General features: G+C 35.4%; 1 protein-coding gene across 5 annotated transcripts in view; it reads right to left on the bottom strand.

Annotated features, from left to right (window-relative positions):
• Positions 1-19,017, bottom strand: part of Sbf2 (SET binding factor 2) — a 497,072-nt gene that overhangs the window by 43,243 nt on the left and 434,812 nt on the right. For all 5 annotated transcript variants that reach the window (XM_013148062.3, XM_013148064.3, XM_013148063.3 and 2 more), the window contains 4 exons: positions 11,281-11,465; positions 8,276-8,452; positions 5,709-5,810; positions 4,540-4,725 (listed from right to left, as the gene is read on the bottom strand). In XM_013148062.3, the coding sequence (XP_013003516.2) occupies positions 4,540-4,725; positions 5,709-5,810; positions 8,276-8,452; positions 11,281-11,465 (650 nt within the window). The remainder of the gene's footprint in view (positions 1-4,539; positions 4,726-5,708; positions 5,811-8,275; positions 8,453-11,280; positions 11,466-19,017) is intronic.

The raw sequence follows: 19,017 nt of genomic DNA, 5'->3' as shown, positions 1-19,017 counted from the left end.
AAGACAAAAACTACATAGTACTGGCACAAAAACAGACAAGTAGATCAATGGAACAGAACTGAGGATGCAGAAACAATCCCAGCATATTCAACCATCTAATCTTTGACAAGTAGGTAAAAAGTTAACACTGGAAAAAAGATAGCCTTTTCAACTAATGGTGCTGGGATAACTGGCTATCCACATGCAGAAGAATGATTCTAGACCTGTTATTTCTCATCCTATTCTAAAATCTAATCAAAATGGATAAAAGACTTAAATAATAAAACATAAACACTAATCCAATGAATGATAAAATAAGTAAAACTCTTGAACACATTAGCATAGACATGATCTCTCCAAACAGAACCACAATTGTACTAAAAACAATGCAAAGCATCAACAAATGGGATTATATCCAATTAAAAAGCTTCTGTGCAACAAAGTAAACAACTGACAGTGAGAAAAAAGTTTTGCCAGCTACTACTCAGATGATCAGTATTTAAAAAATATAAAGAACTCATAAAAAATTAGACCCTCCTAAACAAAAGGCTCAATCAAAAAATGGGCAGTTGAAATGAATAGAAGCTTTTCCAAAGAAGTACAGATGGTCAATGCGTACTTGAAAAAATGTTGAGCATCTTTGGCTATTAGAGAAATGCAAATCACAATCCTGAGATTCCATTTCACTCCAGAAAGAATGGCTATCGTCAAGAAATCATGAAACAATACTGATGAGGTTGTGAGGAAAAGCAAATTCTTTTACATTGTTAGTGGGAATGTAAACTAGTATAATCATTATGGAGATCAGTATGGAGATTCCTCAAAAAATAAAAACACAAATTCCTTTTGACCCTGCTATACCTCATCTAGGTATCTTCCTAAAGTATTAAAGACATACTACAGCAACACATGCATATTCATGTTTACAGCAGTACAACTCATAACTGCTAAATCCTGAAAGCAGCCTATAGGTTCATTAACAGACAAATGAATAAAGAAAATATGGTACAGTAGTATGCAGTGGAGTACTACTCTGTCATAAAGGATTAAAATTTGAGCCAATCATAGGAAAATAGATGTACCTTGAGACCAAATTCTAGGAGAAATCAGACAGAGGTATGGCTTCTCAATTATGAGAAACCTATAATATGTACAATTTAAAGAGCAAAATAAAAATGATACACATTAGGAAATAGGGAGGTAGACTTTGTCCCGGGGTCTGGGGATAAAGAGGAAGGAGAGGCAGGGAGGTGAAGTAAAAATGATTAAGATGTGCTATGTATGTGGACCAATTGTCCAAGATGAATGTAATTGTTAGGTATTGCAAGCATATTGATTAACCCCCACAAGACAAACAGCCTATGTTCAATTTAACTCATTTTCAAAAGGCCAAAAATGGGTTTAGTATAATTCTTATTAAAATGATTCTGCATGGAGGATTCCACCTGGCATTCCTCTCTATGGATTTATGCCTCAGAATCAGATTTATGTGCAAGATGTGATTCTGATGATGCCTCCTTTGGGTTCTGTTTCCACATGCTCTTTGGCTATAAACAGCTCATAATGGGAATTATGATTTTAACAATTACTGATACCCCCCTTTTTTTTTTAAATACACAAAGACTCTAAAAGAAAGTCAACTACTCTATTCGGTGTTCAAATGAATTATCAGTGATATGATCTCAGTGCAGGAATGAAAGCTGGCTGTGTGTGTGTGTGTGTTTATTTTTGAGACAACGTCTCACTATGTAGCCCAAGTTGGTCTTGAATTCACAGGGATCCTCTGGCCTTAGCTTCCTGAGTGCTGGAATTACAGATGTGTACTACCAGGCCCAGCTTGGTTGTATACTCTTACCAAGATAAAATAAAGGCCTCCAGTAAAGAGGATTAAATTAGAACCTTTCAAGGGAAATCTTGGCAAGGCAATGAATGTTATATTCAAACTGGATATGCCAAAGAATTTTTCAGGAAATGTAGAACTTCTAAAGGATTTTGTTTGTTTGTCCTAAAGATTTTTACAAAGTGGAATAAAAGCACTGTACTTGAGCTCTCAGCAGATTCCCAGCAATCCTATTCAGGAGGATACTCTAATCGGCCTTGATTAAGGTTGGTGAAATTATGAATAAGACTTGGGGTCATTCAAAGTTTCATTCATTAATTATTAATACATACATATTGAATATATATTATATTTAGAGACAAATTAACCTTGTTATCTACTAGAAACATGAAGACTAGTATAACAGTTTCTGTTCCCAATACTCTTAGTCTAAGTAGAAGGTAACAGACACATACAAATAAATATCCTTGCTAATTTTTCAGGTGCCAAGTAAGTCAGTACATGGCTCATTAGGAATACAAATGAGTGAGGTTATGAAAAAGTTTAAAGATTACTTAAGATTATAAAATAAAATAATATATAGTGCTCAGAACAATGCAAGTAAATATATGTTAATTATTTTTAGTAGTGATGGTATGTAGGTATAGGAAATAAATAAGCAAAATAAGTGCTTTCATGAAGAACTCACATGCTTTCCTCTATATAGAAGCAAGAAGAGGTTCTTGCTCCTTTCCCTAGCCTTGGCAAAGTTTTCTGTTTCAGAGACAACTGTCTCTAATCTTTTCCTTCACTTGTCTGTCAAAAGGAGTATAAACAGGAAGTCTAATATTTTAAAGAGAATATACTCTTAGCTGCAAAGACTTTGAAAGTGTAAGATGAGTCCTGTGATCAGTGCTTTCAGCTGCTGCTCAGAAAGATGGACTGAAATTATTCAAACGTCTTTTGACAAATAAATTGAAGCAATCACAAACACAGCCTCCTGAGTGTGTATATGTGTGTGTGTGTGTGTGTGTGTGTGTGTGTGTGTGTGCACATGAGCACGTGTGCAGGGAATGAATAATCACTGCTAATGATATGGAATTTTTTGCATATGTACAGCTCTTTTAACAAGAAAACTGAAGTAATCACAAGCACAGCTTTGTGTGTGTGTGTGTGTGTGTGTGTGTGTGTGTGTGTGTATGGTGGGGAGATGAATGAAAACTTACTGCTAATCAATATGGAATTCTTTGGGGGGATGATATGAATATTTTATATACAAAGATTCTAAAATGTTCTAATTTGTGATAATTGTTGTACAACTCTGAATATACTAAAATCTATTGAATTATACATTTCAAATATGTGAACTATGCTGGGCATGGTGGCACATGCCTGCAAGCTCAGCTGAGGCAAGAGGATCTCTGGGAATTCAAAGCCAGTCTGGGCTATGCAGTGAGCTCAAGCCCAGACTGGACTCCAAAGTAAGACCTCTGTGTCAAAAATAACAAGTGAATTACGTGATACACAATACAGTTCAACTGAACTGTTATTTTAAAATTCAAGTGATTAATAGAACAAAAACAAAACAAAACAGTCACATGCCTACTTGACTTTTTTGGAAGACCCAGTTCTATTTTTGGTTCTGAAAACAGTTCCACCTTTCTTTCAAATTATTCTTGAAACTCATGTATTTCAAAGAGGCTCATTGTTATTCTGACATGCCAGAATCTGTTCATCTATAGCCCACAGTTGTAGTGGAGATGAAACAAAGCTGGAAATGTCAACCTTGCTTTTCCTATGCCAATTTAGTCATCAACTTGAAAGCCCAGAGCCATCTAATTCTCAAGTTCAAACATTAGCAAAACCATACCAAGAAAGGTCTGTTAACTGATGTGTCTGAGATGAAGACAGAGGTGGTCTAGAGTACCCTCACTGGATCTGACTAGATTATATACCTGCTAGCCTCTTGGTTAGTCCCAGTTAGACGTAGAACTAAGATGGTAATTTCAACCTCACAAGCTTGCTTGGCTGGGGCTGGTTATTTCTGTAAGAATTAGGCTCTATCTACTGCATTCCCAGGTTTATGTAGGGCCCTCCCAAACTGGATAAATCATGTTCTAGCTTCCAGGTTGTTCCAATACCTGGAGATTTTTGCTGTTTTACCCTAGTTCAAATCTTGGGAACAAGTCTGTGTCTGGTCCTTTTCCTTGGGAAATTAGAGTCCTAACTGCCTTACTTGGGGTCCAGCCCAATTGTCCTACATTCAGAAAAGCACTGGTTCTTTTCTTTTCTTTTTTTTTTTTTTCAGATCCATTTTATTGCAGAGAGAAAAATAAAACCAAATAAAAAAATAAAATTTCAAAACACAACAATCAAGAACAACAATGGAACACACACTGAGCATTGCCATCCCCAAATCATCACTCTTAACACAAGACATTTGCATTCAATTGTCCCAACAGCAACAGCACAAATCTTTCTCTTCTTTTTTGTTGTTTTTTTTTTTTTTCCCCCCCCTTTGGTTTGTTTTGTGTTTTTCCCTTTTTCCTCTTAAATTAAAAAAAAAAAAAAAAAAAAAAAAAAAAGCACTGGTTCTTTTCATCTACATTTCCGGGATTCTAATGATAAGATTCTACAACTAAGTTATGACAAAAAGGTACCTGGTTTGGTACTGCATTGCTCAGTAAATGATAATAATTTTCTTTCCTTCAGAGCAATAAATTTACAACTTTTGTACTTACCTGGTGTACACAGTCTAAGAATTGTAAGAAGACTGGAGCAAAACCACTACCCTGAGAGTTGAAGGTCAAGCTACTCCGCTGACTGAATTTGTGACCAAAAGAGAGCCATTCTTTTTCAACCAACATTCGGAAGCCTTCAAGTGTCCTATAAAAGGGATCGCTGAGTAATTGAACTAAAGAGGTCACCTAAGGCAAAACAGGAGATACTTCATTAATTCCAGTCCTGAAAAGGTTCTGCTGCTTAGATAAAAACATTTCCTTATTTTTTATTTTTTGGTCCTTTTGAGACAGGGCTTACTATGTGGTTTGGGCTGGCCTTGAGTTCAGTTTGTAACCTAGGCTGGTCTCAAACTTGCCACAGTCCTCCTGCTTCAGCCTTCAGAGTGCTGCAATTACAGGCATGTACCACCAGGCCTGGCAAAAACATTTCCTTTATTTATTTATTTATTTATTTTTTGGTGCCGGAGATTGAACTCACGACCTTGGGTTTGCCAAGGAGGCACTTATGCTGCTGAGCTAAACCTCCAGCCCAAAAACATTTCTTTTAAATGATGGCTAATTTGCAAGTAAAGTTACCTGGACAGTAAATGTGTTCACTAACTATTCCAGGATGTCAATCAAATGGATTCGGCAAACTTTCCAGTAAAAACTAAAATTCATTTTGGCTACAAGTTTTTTCTTTCAGGGAGTTAGTATTTTCAGTCCTCAACTGGCTAGTTTGCTCACTGTGGCCTTTTCCTAGCTTGATTAATGAAGTCAGGGGATTAGTTCAAATGTAGTCTACTTTTTGGCAGGTGTAGATTAATGTGTTAATGCAGTTTGTATTCATATTATCCTTTTTCATTTTGAAGTGCATAAAGGAGGGATTTAGAGCCAGGAAAAGAGAGAAAACCCAGCAAGGACAGTCCATGTCCAACACTGCTGATAAAGAGCTCTATCTGCAAGCTTACATGGTACATCTGTATATGTGGGAACCTAATGCCCTGAGCCAGAGCTCCAGGCTTTGCAGGGGCTGACAGCTCAGGGAACAGAGTTTCATAGAACTTTCTCTATTCATAAACATACTACTCATTATACAAAAAATTTGTCCACAGAGCTAAAAAAAAAAAAAAAATAAAAGCAAACACAAATAAAAACCAAAATATCTGAAAATGCATGTAACAGTTTACTTGTGCAGTGATATCCCAGCCTTCTTCCAAACAGACCAAGACTGAGGAACCATTCTCAAGGACTTCTGCTACCACGACAGCCAGCTGCATTATCCTATGAAGCTAAGAGATGAATGAGACAGGAAGTCATGATTAGACAGAGGACAGGCAGCAATCCTGGATAATCAAACAAGTTAATGATGAAGCACTTGTAAATAGAATCACACAATGTTTTAAATACTTAAAGTTCTTGTCAAATCAAGATTAAACAATAACACATTTGAAAGGCAGATATATACATTTTAAAACAATGTTTTCAAATGACATATAATGAAATAAAAAATGATCTTACATGATTCTCCAAAGAAGTAGAGTTAAAATCCCATAAAATAGAAAAGAGGATTTTAAATGGCCTCCTCAATATAGTTACTGGATTTAAAATTTGTTTTTCCATGATGTAGTATATTCTATTTCAGATATTCTTACTAATTTTCTTAGAATTAGTATGACATTTGTATAACTTTGTGAATATGTAAAAATGCAATGCATTGTATACTTTAATTTTTTACAAGTTTTCTTGATAGGGTCTCACTATGTGATACAGACTGGCCTGGAACTTGTGATCCTTTCTCAGCCCCTGAAGCACTGGGATTGCAAGTATAAACTACTATTCCTGTTTGCACAGTATACTTTATTTATTTTTTCTTTTGTTTTTTACTTTTTCTTTATTTTCTTTATTTATTTTTGGTACCAGGGTTTGACCTCATGACCTCATGCTTGCCAGGCAGGCACTTAGGCCGCTGAGCCAAATCCTCAGCCCTACCTTGTTTTTTTGAGACAGGGTTTCACTGCAGTTCAGGCTGGCTTTGAACTCATTTTGTAGCCTAGGTTGGCCTCGAACTTGCAGTGATCCTCCTGCTTCAGCCTCCTGAGTGCTTGGATTATAGGTGGTACCATCATGCCTCACTACACTATCACCTTTAAAAGGGTATTTATATTTAATTTAAATTTAAAAGGATATTACATGAATTGTATGTCAAGAAGTGGTATTCCTATTTGTTACTGTGTATTTATATTTGTGTTCAGCTCTTAAGTCAGGCAGTTGGCTCAAAGTCTCTAGTGAGTGATTAATTAGGGTATAAACCCAGCACATGGACTTCAAAACCAAGTGTATGAGTCTAGTTTTTAAAAATATTTTGAGCATATAAATTTAACTCTGAACTAGAAAAAAATCACATTTAAATAGGTTATTTTAAGCACAGGAGCAAGATAGATATCCTATCTATCAGTGGAAGCTCCTCTCTAGCTGTTCCTTTAAAACTGTTATTCCTGGACCTGAATTCTTTTAGGCTTAGCATTTGCTACATTTTGGTAACTTTTAATGTTATCCCAAGTAGGATATTCTCCATTGTCTCCAACTGCTGGGTACAGATTCACTTGTCCAGCAAGCAAAGAGGAGAGGTCAGAATATATCAGAAACACAGAGAGACAATAGTTGAGTGATAGGGACAGTATATGCTTGGGGCTCATACTCTAGGGATAGAGGTAAGTACTGGTCAGTTCATTCTACGGATACTCAGAGTATTCTAAACTGCCTTAGGAGTAAAGCACATATTCTGGTAATGTAGTTATAACCAATTCCATATGTAGCTGTGTTTCTTCATAGTTTAAGAATCTTGAGAACAGTCACTGTCCTGGGTATGACATTGTTTCTTGGTACCTATGCCTTTTAGTCCTATATTCTATGGTGAAACATCCCTTTTTTCTCCTTAACAGAGGCTGGGTACATGGAAGAGGTAGATGAATGCAATGGACTAAAAATCTGGAAATTCTTGGGGTTAGAAGGAATAATGAACACAGCATCAGGGACCAAAAGGCAAAGCTGAAGGTTATATTACACAGATGCTGTTGGCCAAAAGTCTGCATCAGTGTCTAAAGTATGCATATCATAAATAACTTTCTTTCTGTGGTTTGGAAGAAATGTGTACCGGCATACCTATTTCCTCTTAATTTTTCAATAGAAGCGCAATTAAAAATATCCTAAGGTTGACCATACAGTTTTCTCCAAACCTTACATAGGTTTGAGGTATCCAATGTGCTTTTTGGTGTGTGTGGTGGTGGTGGTGGTGGTGGGGGCGTGAAGCTAAAATCTAGAGACATGGAACAGGCAAAGATAAACGGAAGGTGAGAAACAGACACACAAAGGCTCTTAGAGTCATACAAAAATTGTATTCCTTTTATCCTAGATCCTTATTGTTTTGACAACAGAGCTGGAGCTCTATAAACACATGCTGATTAAATTTATTGTACATAAAAATTTTCACACAAAATAATTTTCTCATTAGCATCTAACAGACACCAAACTTTCAATTATATAGAGATAAAAACCCAGTCATCAAGAATTCTACCTTATCACCTCTTTCACTGTATCACTTTCTAAAACTGAAAGACCTTTACAGATGGCATACACAACAATGGGGGAGAATGTAAAATGCAGGGGAATAACTTTTTTCTCAAATACTGCGCTGATTCTGTATTTCTGCTAGGCCTCTTTTCAAAGTTATAGGATAAACTTCTTGAGACATTACCTGTGGGAACCACTCAGAGTCCCCGAGGGCCTTCAGGAAGGTCACTTCTGAGTCAGTAGGGATGGTGCTTGGGATACAAGCCCTCATCAGCTTTTTAAAACTGGCTTTCACTTGTCGGATTTCATGAAATTCAACAGGAACAAACTCACAATTTAAAGCAAATTCTATCTTGAAACTCTGAGGACAAAGATGCAGAAAATTAGGCATATGAAGTACGTTGGTGAAAAAGCAAAGTTTTCAACAGGGCAATGGTTAATGGTATATACAGTTAATGAGACCAAATAGTTGGACGGGCTGCAATGGGTCAATATAGTCAATCTTATACGGCTCATGTGTCAGCAGGCTGTAAGGTCTAGTGGTGTGCCTTTCTTTTCTAGAGGCATGTTACTAATCTGAGGAATGCTGTCATTCTAAGAACCTAAGGAGACTACCAGTAGGCTAGAATTTGGTGCAGCTTATACTGCCACACTTCATAAAATTAGCCTTTACAATATGCACATTGTGGTTAAATGGTAATATATTATTGGAGTTCCACAACTATATGGATTATATTTTGTAGACATACATACTACATACATTTGTTGATTAGGCAGGTAAAACGTGTTCATTGTAAATAGAAAAATGTAGAGATGAACATTGAGAAAAGTAAAAATTACCATCTCACTACCCAAACTACTAAATGTTTTGGTTACTTTTTAAAAATCAGTAATAAAAATTGCATACAGGGCTGAGGATTTAGCTCAGCGGCACAAGCACCTGCCTGCCAAGTGCGAGGTTGTGAATTCAAGCCCTGGCACCAAAAAAATAAAAATAAAAAAAGTTAAAAAAAAGGGAAAATTAGAAAGCTGTTGTAACTGTAATTGAAGAATGTTACACTGGTCCAGTCGTATTTCATTTTGATAATCTAGTTGCCTAGTTCTGAAGAAGATTCAAAACTCCTCTAACTTCTCATGTCAAAGAATGAATTAATTTTCTCAGTTTCTTTTCACTTTCTTCATATTCTTGAGTTAATCTGCTGGATCAGCTGCTTTTCAAAGATAAAACTGCTTTCTGCAGATTAGTTTTACAACAGTGTGAATGTACTTAATAATACTAAATTGTTACATAACATGATTATGATTGTAAATTTTTAATATGTATTTTACCACAAAGAAAACAAAAAACTCATACATTATTTTTTTAAAAAACAACATTTCTTATATGTATCAGGGAAAAAAATTTTTTTGTCTTAAGACATTTGTCTTTATGACATTTATAAGAAGATATTCTAAAGAAATAATCTAAAATACAGGGAAAGAATCCTAGTGAATTATACCTTAAATACCTCCTCAAACCTTACATACTTGGAACTGTGATTGCAATTTTCCGTACAGAAATAAAGAAATCTAAGCACCCAATACTATTGGACAGTAAATAGTGACATATAATTATGACGACTACTATATAACATAGAATTATGATGTTAGGGCTTGTTAGGGTTATAAAGAATCTAACAGTATACATAAATTCCTTTGTTTATTTTTTGCAATTTATAACAGACAAAAAAAAATCTGTTTTCAGGAAACAAAGATTCCTTTCTATGTTTTAACTATTCATGAGCTAGTTGGACCTATCTTATAAGCCAAGAGTTATTAAACATACTGTTAAGAAACAGTTGGTTGTAAGAATTTTGTTACTATTAATTATTATGAGTTTAAAAAGGAAAGGAGGCCAAATTTAAGATTCTTTAGACAAGTCACTGACACTTAGTGGCTTTCCTTTATGCCTCTGATGTTGGGACACAAATATATGGACTTGCAGCTGGACTGCACAATGTTAGCTAGAATATGGCACATATCAGACAGATAAGAAGCTATACTCTATAGACACATTTGAATTAAGGAAGGGTCCCAAGTGATCTTTCTTATTCAAATATGCACAATCATGTAGCTAACCTGAGGACTGATGGTTGAAAGGAACAGCAGAGGTAAGCATTCTAGGCTCAAATCTCAGAGAATGACTCAGAGCATGTGCAGGCAAACTTGCACTGCTCTTGAAAAAAGCTCTAGCTATTTTCTGGACATAAAATGGTCTGTTGTATCAGAAGACACGTGTGCAGTGGTTTAATGCCCTCTCCCCTAATAGTTGTTGATTCAATAATTGCAACAGCTCAGACATCAGGACAGGGCTGCAATACCAGTGTGCACAGAAGAGATGACTCAGTCATTGGCATGTGAGATCCTGCTGAGAGTACCTTGCCGAGAGTCTCTCCTGTACAGTTCAGCCAGAGGTCTATCTAGATTCCTAGTGGTAAATGTTGAGGGGATTTCTGAATTGAGAAATATTTTCATTTCATACATGTTTGTCAGTAGTAATACAGTTTATTTTCTAATGTGTAACTTGGAAAATAAACTCAGGGCACTACTGCTGCTTTTGGAGATTCACTTTTACAATTTATGAGAATTTAGTATGTTGAAGCTTTTTAGTATAGTAATAGTAAGAATAAAGTTGATTAGAATATAACATTTTGATTTTCTGAAATTCTCACGATACATGTCTCTCTACAGATATAGCCTTGAAAAGTTGGAAAAATGTTAGTTAGAAAACTTTCAGCCTTTCTTGGCTTCCACATGTGGTGCCACAGTCTTCCTATCTTTCCCTTCCTACTTCGCTGTAGCTTTCTGTATTCACCAGCTTACAACCACAAAATCATGTTTTACCATGGGCACAGATACCTGTGGAAACTGAATCAAGATGGTGGGAAACACAGCCTGAATAAACTTTATTTCTTTTTTTTTGTACTTAATACTCCTGCTGTTTATGTAGATTTTTAAGATTATGAATAAATATTTATTTTCCAGGCTGGTAAGTATGCCCCTATGTCTATATATAGATACATTATAAAGAATGCTAACATTGTTTTTTAAGATTATTAACTTCAGGTTAAGAATCACACTATAAAAAATTTCTGAGAAAACTGCCTTAGTATAGCCTTAAGGTTTCTAAGCGGGAGAAAAACATCTTACCCTTAGTTGGGACTTTTCACCAAATACATAAAGGACTGCTTGGCGCTTCAAGAGCTGGTTTTGTAGGTAGGTGCTATTACCAAAGGAGGCTGAGTGGTCCTTGCCTGCAAGCCGGGCGCCAACATCAATGAAAGATGTTGGAGAGCTGATTAAGCGAGTGCTGGAGCGAAGACTTGCCCATACACCTTCACAAAAGTCAAAAGAATTGAGTGAGACACTGATGTAGGAATGCCATGAATAAAGAAAAAAAATGCATGCTATGGAGCTACAGTTTTAGAGGTAATAATGAGTTAATTAACTCAAGTGATCATGGATCACAACTGTCATTGCCATCTACTTGTTTAATATAAGCATTATTTAACACAGCATTTCAAAATCAATCTTTGAATCAGAAAGACCTAGGAAGTCAATAATATCCCATTTTTAAATGTTCAGTATTTATAAGTATATATTAAAATCATAAATGAAAGGATGGCACTGACACACAAAAAAAATGCAGGCAGGAAGCAGTAATAAAGCCAGGAAATTAGAACACTGAGTAATTCAATTTCTCAGCACTTCAAGAAATAAATAAGGAACATTTTTCTGCCTTCTTAGTTAATCTATTTAAAGATAGAAAGTAGAAACTTACTAAATGTAAAACTAAAAACCGGAGTTAGAACTTAAAATATATCATGCCAATAGTATAACTTTAAGTAAAGGTTACGCATAACTTTTCCTAGTAACCATGAAAAATAACAAGAAACTATAAATTTAGTAATATGTATTTCACTGAATCTTAGGAGTCTTTATTTAAAAGGTAGTCAGAAGCAGATGTTTTCTAAGAAAAAAAGCCACCTAAATAGCTAGAAGAATCTTGTGATGTAAGTTGATCTTATTTATACTAGAAAAATCAAGCATTTCTATATGCAACTGAAATCATTAAATATTAAACAACCAACCCACAGGCATAGATAATTTGACTCAAATTTGACTAGCCCTTTAGCACCTTCAAGACAACAAATTCTCTCAGAAATGCCTGTGGACTATGGAGTTCATACCAGTGGCAAGGTTACAGGGTGGAGGGCTTCCCTAAAGCAGGTTTTCTTCTCCAGGTATAAAAAAGCTGTTTGAGAAGTTTAATCATTGCCTAATGAAATCAAGATATGTTTCTAGGTGATGAAGTCTCTATGGTAGTATCAAATCTGCTTCTTTATCAGCATTTATGGGGGTAGGGGGCCAACTTAAGAAAAGGCTTCATTTTCTGTCTAAAATAAGTGTACTTTTATATATAAACCATATGCTTTTCTTAGATATTATGACAAGTTATTTATTTGTAAATGGAAGCACAGGAAATTCAGAATATGGATAAGGATAAAGGATATAATTTGACAAACGTAAAAAAGTCACTTGTAACATACTTTCAAATGAAGATGATTTAAAGGAGTGACACATTAGGACACTTAATACGGTACCTTGATTATGGACTCTTCCCTTAGCTGAAGATTGGGATTTGACTGAGTAAAACATTTATCTCTGTACCCATGCACTGGTAGGTAAGATTAAAGACAGAGGAGAAATGAAATGTATACAGCAGCAAACATCAGAGCAGGTTGAGTAAGAGAAGAATAGGCTATTTAATTTTTCAGATTAAGTTAATACAGAGAGAAAATGTAAATATAATTAAACTAGGAGATTTAATTAACAAACAGAAAGCTGGACAGTCACAAAAAGATGAACCGAGTGCCTGTGAAATGACATTTCAGCACCTGTTTATTCACACTGTAAGCACAATGAAACGAACAGCACAGCAGAGGGTGCCATTAAAAAATTATACCAAATGGAACAAGCTTTTGAAGGTTGTCATTCAGTCAGAAATAAGCTTATATAATAAAATTAAGGGATTTGAGGTGTGTGTGTGTAGATGTTAGGAATACACTAGCCCTAGTATTGAAGACTGACTGGCAAATGCTACATGTTGTACAACACATTTGTTCTCTGAGCAAGATCATCAAGAAAGCGCTAGCAACCATTTGGAATAACTAAGGGCATACTTTTGCAGCAGAGCATTAAGTATTGCCACACAATCTTTCTTCTCTTCTTATTTACAAATTGTATTTATTTTCTCTAAATAAATATAAGCCATACAAATTCATGATCCTGTGACAATGTTTAATAATACTAATAAGATAGCCAGCTTGTGATGACTGAAGTAATGACTTCTCTTAAAATCCCTACTTGTACCAAAATGGTAAGTGGAATTAGAGATAATGCTTTTGTAATTTGAGTAACATTTTTTCAATTAGAAAGAAATTGTTTATGACTATGGCAAATTTTACCTAGTAATAACAAAAATGCTAAGTAGCCACATCATTTCTGAGCGAAAGAATTATTCAAGTAAATTAAGGGAAATGAGTTCATTTAGCATCACATGTATTTCTTTCTTTTACTTATTTATTTATTTTTTTGCATTATTGGGGACTGAAACAAGAGGGTCTCACATATGCCAGGCAAGTGTTTTACCATTAAACAACAATCCCATCCCAGTAACTAAATGTAATAGCAATATTATTAAACTGTGCATTGCAAAATTGCATAAAGCGTGACATACTGAGATAAAAGAAAAGTCATTAGAAGTGATTTTCACTCCTACTTCCCTCCTTTGGAAGCAGGAAATTAAGAGTATTCATGGCTTTAATGATCAAAGAAAGTAATAAAAAGCATTGCACAGAAGCTGCCTAATGGCATACAGAGAATGCCACTGTAAAACAAGTTTCTGGGACTACATGGTAAAGGCATAAGGCCTTCTGTGTGCTGAGTGACTGCTTTCCTACTGGTATGTGGGATACTCAGATAATTAGAGTAAAGCTCCAGAGTCTAAGAAACTTCCCTGGACACATCACACTTTGTTAGTCTCTGCCTGGAATAATTTCTCTCATTTTTTTTTTTTAACCAGGGAAACTCCTTATCCCTTAAGATTCATATGCCAGTTAATCTTGATTGTCATGTTAGCTTGACTGGTTAACCTATTGATAAATTCATAGATATTAAGAGGTGGGGTCTAGTTGAAGGAGGGGAATCATGGGAACATGAGCACACCTGGTTCTTGGCTCCTTTCTTTGGTGCTCTTTCCTTACTCTCTACTTCCAGGGTGCTATGCTCAAGCAGCTTTTCTTTTTTTTTTTTTTTTGTCTCTTTCCTTTTTCCTTTTTATCGGTACTGGGGATCGAACTCACGACTGCCTGCTTGCAAGGCAGGCGCTTATGCCGCTGAGTTAAACCTCCAGCCCCCCAAGCAGCTTTTCTTTAACACCCTATCAGGTCACTCCTTCTCTGGAGCCAGCTTATCATGGACTGAAACCCTTGAAGTTATGCAGCAGAAGAAACCTCTCCTCTTCTAATTTATGGGTATCAGATATTTTGTCCCAGTAATCTAAAAACTTACCAGTGCAATCAACGTGAATGTTAACTTTCTGAATTTCTAACTGTCCAGAGTAGAGTGAGGAGAAAATAGGGAGCTCTATTTGAACTCTGATCACATTGCATTGTGATTATGTGCACACTCAGTCTACAGAACTGTGGGCTCATAAACATAAAAAAAGATCTAGTTATTATTATTATTATTATTATTTTAGAGCTAGTCAATCTTGTATCCATCTTGAGAATCAAACACATAGGCACTCAAAACATATATTGATTATTTTCTTTTTGGAAATGAATACATTGTGAGCTGTTATAAGTCTTTGTCAATGCAATTATTTATACTGTAAGAGTGAAAAGAGATATTAAAAACATTAAGTATGTCCTCAAATACAGAGTCGTTAATGAAAAACTGTCAAGTCTTACTGCTGGATAGAAAAGCAGTAATAAAAATGGTCTGTAGAGATATGGGGCCAGTAGGGACCTTTGAGAACCTGAATCCCATCTGGAGGTCATTTGACCAAAGGAATTTTACTACTGCATTGGTGGTAGTAAGGGCAACTGGATTTCCTGAGTGATTCTTAGATATCCTAAGCATTTAACACTAGCAAAAGACTAGAATACTCTTTTTTTAAACTGAAGGATTTCCCTAGAAGTGTGTGAAGTCATTTTAGCAGGTCAAATCAGAGTTTTTTTAAAAAAAGTCAGATAGATTACTATTGAAAACATCATGTGTACTACATGAGGTATAGAAGAATATTGTTTCAAGAAAACTTTTAGTATATATGCATTTTATACTGTGGCTTAGTAATACAGTGAGTACGTTTGTACACATACAAATATAAAATGTATTTATTATTGTGAGTTAGATAAATGATGTGGTTCACTCCTCCATGGGAACACTTATTGTTCAGATTATAAGTGTTTCCTAAGCACTAGTGTTTTTTCCCTCTACTTTGTTTAGATCAAATAAAGGAGTGAAAGAAATGGGATACTTAGGTTGGATGTGAGGATGGGGTATCTTATTATCAGTGTGACATTACGCTTAACCTGTTGTTGAGATCCAAGATGTATTCAGTACACGATGCAGTAAATGGTACAATACTGAACTAACTTCAGGTGCAGGTATGGGGCTAGTTTCTATGTGACATCAACAAAGTCACTTAATTTCTCTTTCTTAATATACCTATCTTGGAGGTAACTTCAAGAATAAAATAATACATGTAGAGGAACTTGGAGGTCATGAAAATATAAAAGATGGAAAATTAAAAAGCTGCCTCTGTGTGACAGCTACTTCATTGTATTTTTGATATTTAAGAGGCAGTATCGGTTTTCTCCTCACTCTACTCAACAATGTAATTTCTTCAAGTTATAAGTGTATGTATGTGTTTTCTCCACAGGGCTAAAAAGCTATTTTAATTTTAAATGAAAGGAAAACTGAACTCAGGGGTCCTTTTCATTGAGCTACAATGCCCGCTTATCTATCTATCTATCTATCTATCTATCTAGACAAGAAATCATTAAATTGCCCAGGCTAGGTTTGAAAAGGTCTTGTGTAAGGCAGAAGTTACCTCCTCTCACGTCAACTCAGCAATGTGCATGATGAATGCAGAGTTGAAGAGTGAAGCTCATTAGCATGGCCAACTCTGGCTCATCAGAGCAGAAGAGGTGCATGGTGAAAACATATAAAAAGAAAAACAAAAATCAAGGTTGTATGATAGGAAGGCAAGGTTGTATAATGAAAGGAATTAAAAAATATTTAAAATAGAAGAGATACAGAAGAATGTTAAGGGAAAAGACTCTTGCTATAAAGAATAAATTAGAAATTTCTGGAGAAGTGGTACCCAGTTCTTTGGAAGAATGAAGAGACCTATATTTGAACATGGGTACAAGTAAAAGAACTGCTTGTGTGGCCTGGAAAGTGTCTGTACCTAGTCTTGCCACGGCTGATCTGCTAGGTAAGCCCTCTACCACTAAGCTACCTCCCCAGCGACGAGAGTTCTGAACAAGAGAAATACCAGAAGAGAAATCACTATATCATCTTTCAGTTCAAATTCACTGGGCAACCCACTTGGGATCCCTTCTGTCTCTCTTAGAAGGAAGTTTTCTTTTCCCCCCAAATATATTCTGCTCTTATTCTCTGTTGTTCTTAGCATTCATTCTTTGATTTTAGAGAACACAAACTCCTATCTGACATCTAGCAGGTTGGGAGTTACACTTCCCTTATATTATTAGGAGGTTCTATATCATCCCGATATTACTATCTTATATAATTAGTTACTGTTACTACTGATCAAAAAGAATGAAATGATAGAATGAGGTTTATGTCTTAAACTTACAAAACAGTAGCACTATAAAAAATTCAAGAAAGGAGTATATATGAATTATGTCCCCCAAAACTCGTGTATTGAAGTACTAATCTATATTAACTCAGAATATAACCTTATCTGGAAGCAGGATTGTTACAAATGTAATTTGGTTAAGGCTATATTGGAGTAGAGTGAAGTCCTATCACTGAAGACTGGGGTCCTTCTAAAAAGGAAAAATTTGAAGATATATGCAGAGGGAAAGCCCTGTGGAGATGAAGACAGAAATTCCAGTGATGCTTTCTTTTTTTTTTTTTTTTTTTGGTCTTTTTCATTTTTATTGGTATTGGGGATCGAACTCACGACCGCCTGCTTGCAAGGCAGGTACTTATGCCGCTGAGCTAAATCCCAGCCCCAAGTGATGCTTTCTTAAGCCAAAGAATGTCAAAGGCTTGTTTGCTAGTCAGCCTACAGAAGCTAACAGAGAATCATGGAACAGATTCTCACATTTCTCAGGAGAGAAAACTTCTAACAGCTTGATCTAGGACCTCTAATCTTCAGAATTATGAGACTACTATTTAAGACACCCAATTTGTGGCACTCTACCATGGAAGCCCTTAGAAATTAATATGATCACAAGACCTAACAGATTAAATGGCATGATGACTCAAAAAAAATTGAAATCTCTTTAGTTTCTACAACTGCAAAAATTTCTAATGACACCAAGAAAAAAAAAAAAAAAGTAATATGACTACCAGGACCTTTGTACATAGTTTCTAAAAAGGAAAAAAAGTAAATTTTGTGAAATAGAGCTTTTATGTTGTTTCTGAGACAAATTCTAGTATGGATTATCTATATTTATGATTTATGATTACTTAGGAAAAGGTATTGATTCAAATTTTGTCAAAATAGTCATAAAGTCTATTGTGATACAGGTAACAATCTGCAAATTTGACAATCTTGGATTAAAAAGATTAGCATGGATTTAGAAATATGGGCCAGTTGAGTTTCAGTAGTGGAAGTAGTTATTTAGACTCAAAACTGTTTTTGGAGAGGTTTATATTATTTTGTTATTAGGCCTCTGTGTTCAATTCAGGTTATTCAGTATTTTAAAGCAACACAGCACATGAAGACAATGATCAAATCTATGGATGACCCAGGGGCTTGCAAAAACAGTTAATACACTGGTCAACAGAATTGGGAACCAAAAAATCTGGAACAGTCCACATCTAAAGAACATTCTAAAAGATGAAATTTTATAGGTAGAGAACACAGTAGTCAAATACTTAGGTCCAGTAACAACCCACGAGGCCAGTATATTAAGAACAACAGCACACTAAAGAAGAGATGGGGATTTCAGATGATATTAATCTCAGCCTGGGCTAACTCTGTGATGGGCCTATAACTAACGTAATATTAGGCTGGACGAATAACTAGAATTATATATTCAATTCTGTGGACAGTCCTGAGTGATGTGGATGGCAAATGGACTACATCATCTGAATTGAAGACAGAGTTAACTAAAGTTTTTAGAGATAAAATGTGAGATTAGCTGTAACAAAAATTGCACTTACTTTCTAACGTCAGAGGACAGAGCTAGAGTTAATATGTAAAAGTTATATAGTGGTAGATGGGAAAGAATTGACTAACAAATAGAGTTGCTTGTATATGCAAAGGATTACTGTAAGGAAGAAAAGAGTTTTCCATTGCCGAGCAGCACCAAGTTCAAGGGAATTTAAAAGTATAAGGATGAGAGAGAGAGGAAGAGTGCAGTGATGCCACTGTGAAGCAAGAATCTGGAATTTCTTCTGCAGAGAGAATCTCAGATAAACTTCAAGTTAACCTTTTGAAGCAAAAAATAGCCACTTGTTAGTCTTCCTGTATATCAAGAGAAATCTGAATGTCATTCTATCTTACCTTCCAAACTAGTGTTTCAGAAAACAGGAGTAAAAACAAAGGCTTTGGAAGCATAGCTTTGGGTATGTACTTTTCCTTAGTTGTTAATACTTCTATGATTGGATGCTGTGGTCTGG

This window comes from Cavia porcellus, unplaced genomic scaffold, assembly GCF_034190915.1.
Source record: "Cavia porcellus strain 051 isolate PalLab524CR breed Dunkin Hartley unplaced genomic scaffold, mCavPor4.1 scaffold_6, whole genome shotgun sequence".
Lineage (NCBI taxonomy): Eukaryota > Metazoa > Chordata > Mammalia > Rodentia > Caviidae > Cavia > Cavia porcellus.
Note: the sequence above shows the minus strand (reverse complement) of the source record. Positions and strands in the feature narration are given on the sequence as shown.